The following is a 3689-nucleotide window of genomic DNA, read 5'->3' on the forward strand; positions in this document are numbered from 1 at the left end:
AGAGAGCGCCAGCACAAACAAACGGGGGGCGGCGCCAGCCAGTGGCAGCGGGCTTGGCACCGGCTGTATTTTGTCAGCAAAGCTGTCCTTCCCCTCCTCTCGCTGCCTGCGCCTGGCAGAGGCTGGTGCGTGTGGCCTGGGGCCAGACAAGGATGCTTCCTAAGTTGGTGCCCAAGCCCCAGGGGTGGGGTGCTCAGTTTGCTTGGCCAAAGCCCACTCCACTGCCCCAGATAGCGATGTAGAAGCCAAACTGGAGGAGGGCACAGGTCCTAAGATCAAGCCCACCCATGGGGAAGCAGGGAAGCTGGAGACTGGTCGTTTTAGGGGATTTTGCTAGACTTCCCTGGCTTTGTCAGGGAAGGATAAAGGATGAGCAGCACCTTCTGACCCTGTTTGTCTTCCTGTCTCTCTCTTTCTCTCCACCAGGTTGTTGCTGAGACCCTGGTGAGTGCCTGCCCTTTTGCTCCTCAGCCTTCTGCATGTTTGAGTGCATGCTGGGGGGGTCCTTGGATGCAGGGCTGGGGCTGGGAGGAGCAGCCCTAAATGCTGGGCTCCTCTGACTCATATGGGCTGTGTTCACTTGCTCGGGGCTCCAGGATCCTTGCATGAGGATAGGGTGGCAAGGGGACAGGTGGCCTGCATGAGGACACTTCTCTGCATCACTGAGTAGGAGAGAAAGCCACTTTCCAGCCCCTGGGAGGGCTGGGGACCAATCTTGCCTGCTGCCTACATGCTGAACCCATGTTCTTGGCAGCATGGGACTTGGAGCTGGCTTTCCTGGCTCACCAGGAGCAGGAATTGGGGAAGGGGTGACTTTCTGCTGCAGCAGCCTAATGAGCATGATGAATACAGCCTCCCCACTGAGCCCCGTGGCAGGGGTGGCACCCATTTCACCCATGGGCAGCACTGCTGCAGCCCAGGGTGGTGGGTGGATCCTGAGTCTGGCAGCTCTGAATTCCCTGTTCAATACTGATCACCCCCAAAATACCCTCCCCAAAAGACAAAAAAAAGAGTCTTAATAACAAGCATTGCACAGCTTTTTAAACAAAAACTGGAAAACATCTTTTCTCAGAGGTACTGTGTGAGCATGCAGCTGTGCACCTTCACATCCAGGCATATAAAAATGCCCTTTTTGGCAAAACAAAAATATATTTTCCTGCTCATGAGAGGCCACCCTCTTTGCAAGAGGGTGTTCAGGACTGGCTGACCCGGGAAGAGCTGTTTGACATTGTTGCTCCTCTCCGCCATGCGTATCCCCCTCTTCACTCTCGGTTGCTCTCCCAGAAACTTGCTGATGTCTCCAGCAACGACTCCAGCGACTCCCTGGAGACCCGCTTCCTCAGCATCCTCTGCACCCGCAGCTACCCCCACCTCCGCAAAGGTAGGACCGTGTTTCTCCATCGCTGCTGGACCCTCAGCTGCAACACAAGTCCTTAGATTTGGGCTGGACAGGACTCCCGGGCAGTAGGAGGTCGGGGTGGACCTGTCACCCCAGTGGTGGGAGGAGATGGCATTTGGGTGGCTGGCTGAGGTCACCAAAGCCTGCTGTGGTCCCGTCTGGTCCAGAAGCCTCCATGGTTGAGGCTCAGGTCTCCTGGGTGCCTGGGGCTGGGATGGAGCAGCTCAGCAGTGACCCTCTCCTCTCACCCATCCCAGTGTTTCAGGAGTTCATCAGAATGACCAACCACGATGTGGAGCACGCCATCAGGAAGCGGATGTCGGGAGATGTGAGGGATGCCTTCTTGGCCATCGGTCAGTGCCCAGCGGGTGTTCCCTTGGGACAGGGCTCCCTGGCAGGCAGGCAGCCCCAGTGCTTGCCTCTGCCAAAGCAGCATGAGGGCAGATTCTTGCTGCCTCTGGGCCATGGAGACTCCCAGCATGACATGGGGTCAAGGCATTCATAGGGCATCCTATGGGACCAAGCCTGCACCCCTGTACCAAAGAGGGTTTGCAGCTGACCCCATGGGTGGCACTGCTCCTCCACAAGCCAGGAGCCCACTTTCTCTTCCCTCTGTGTGTTGCAGTCCGGAGTGTGAAGAACAAGCCGGCCTTCTTCGCTGACAAGCTCTACAAGTCCATGAAGGTGCAGACGGGCTCTCCTGGGGCCGGGCTGCGGGAGGGGGCTGTGCTGGGCTGGCTTTGGCACTCTCTGATTTAACCCCTCAGCAGTGAGGGGGTTTGGCTCCCCTGACAGAGCAGGGCATGGCTGGGCTCAGATGCTGCATCAGCTTTCTGGGGTTAGCAGGGGACACAGCAAGCCCGTGTTGTGCCAGCAGCAAGCCCAGCACATGTCCAGGAAGAGATCCCCCCATCCCCTGGGGCCATTGGCTCAAGCTCCCCTTTGCAGGGTGCCGGCACGGATGAGAGGACCCTCACACGGATCATGATTTCCCGGAGCGAGATTGACCTGTTAAACATCCGGGGCGAGTTCATAGACCTGTTTGACAAATCGCTGCACCACATGATTGAGGTGAGGGGACATGGGTGTCCCTCCCCAGCTTGTCACCTTGTCTGGCTGAGCCCCGGCTGTGAGCCCTGCAGAGACTCGAGCCGTGAGTGGTGCCATGAGTGGCACAGGTGCTGAGCATCACCTGGGGAGGAGGAACCAGCACCAATCTGCCCCAGTGTGGGCAGGTCTGCCTGTGGAGGGGATGTGCTGACATCTTCCACTGCAGTGTGGATGCCTGCGGGGTGGCCAAGGCATGGAGCTATTCCTCTCTCATGCCCAGCACCTTGAACTGGGCTTCCGTGGGGGGCGCTCTGACATGGGTCTCCCTCTTGCAGAAGGACACCTCTGGCGACTACCGCAAGGCTCTGCTGGCCCTGTGCGGGGGGGAGGACTAGGCAGCCGCGGGAGCCCTTCCGTCCGTGTCTGAGCCAGCATGCACACACCCACCGCCTTGATGTCACTGCAGCTTTGGGGGCTTCGGGGGATGCTCGGTTCCCCACAGAGGATGACTCACTTTGTGCTGGGAGGAGGCACCACATTGCCAGCAGGGGAGTCTTGGGGAGGAGAGCAGAGGGGTCTGGGTAGGGGGATTACTGTCTGTCTCAGTGCAAAACAATTCATATCCAAACACGCCACTAACCCAGATGGAAAAGACTATTTTAAAACTCATAAATAAAACCTTACTGTTGCTGACCCTGGGGCCACGAAAGTCGATTTACTGGGGCAGGTTTGGGTGGGACTGAGCCTGTGCTGAGGAGTCTTGGTGTCTCCTTGCTCCTGGAGGCAAATGTGGGCAGGAACTCTGCCCCAGCCCCAGGGAGGGCCCTGGCGACCCCAAAGCCCCTCTGAGCAACACCACAGGGTCCCCTGGTGCTGAGAAAGGGGCTGGAAACATGCCTGGGGCTGGCAGCAGTGCAGGGATTTCACTGAGAGCTTCACTTCATGCCTCTGAAAACCCCCAGCAGGGTTCGTGCTGTTGCGTGGATGATGCCTTTATAAACCAGAGATACAAATCGGGCTTGATGGCATCCACCCATCTTCGCACACAGTTTCCTGTGCTTTCAAGCTGCTGAAGAAGCAGTTGAAAGGCACATGCCACAGAGGCTACACCCCCGAACAGTTTATGTTTGTGCTTCCCCCCAGCGCCCAGGAGGAAAGAACTGGAATTTCCAAAAGTGGGAAATTCCAGCACTTTCAATTGTTTCCAAGTCGGAACAAAATGTCTTGAATACCCAAGTCT

General features: G+C 57.5%; 1 protein-coding gene across 2 annotated transcripts in view; it reads left to right on the forward strand.

Annotated features, from left to right (window-relative positions):
• The window catches only part of ANXA6 (annexin A6), a 13326-nt gene extending 10184 nt beyond the window's left edge, over positions 1-3142 (forward strand). Inside the window, exons 20-25 of one of the 2 annotated variants that reach the window (XM_010183370.1) lie at positions 427-444; positions 1285-1381; positions 1657-1752; positions 2025-2083; positions 2348-2470; positions 2785-3142. In XM_010183370.1, coding sequence (XP_010181672.1) covers positions 427-444; positions 1285-1381; positions 1657-1752; positions 2025-2083; positions 2348-2470; positions 2785-2844 — 453 coding nt within the window. In that variant the 3' untranslated portion in view covers positions 2845-3142. The remainder of the gene's footprint in view (positions 1-426; positions 445-1284; positions 1382-1656; positions 1753-2024; positions 2084-2347; positions 2471-2784) is intronic. The other variant, XM_010183371.1, reaches the window with a different exon arrangement.
• Positions 3143-3689: the final 547 nt, after the last annotated feature.

Source organism: Mesitornis unicolor, unplaced genomic scaffold (assembly GCF_000695765.1).
Source record: "Mesitornis unicolor isolate BGI_N332 unplaced genomic scaffold, ASM69576v1 scaffold26954, whole genome shotgun sequence".
In the NCBI taxonomy this organism is placed as follows: domain Eukaryota; kingdom Metazoa; phylum Chordata; class Aves; order Mesitornithiformes; family Mesitornithidae; genus Mesitornis; species Mesitornis unicolor.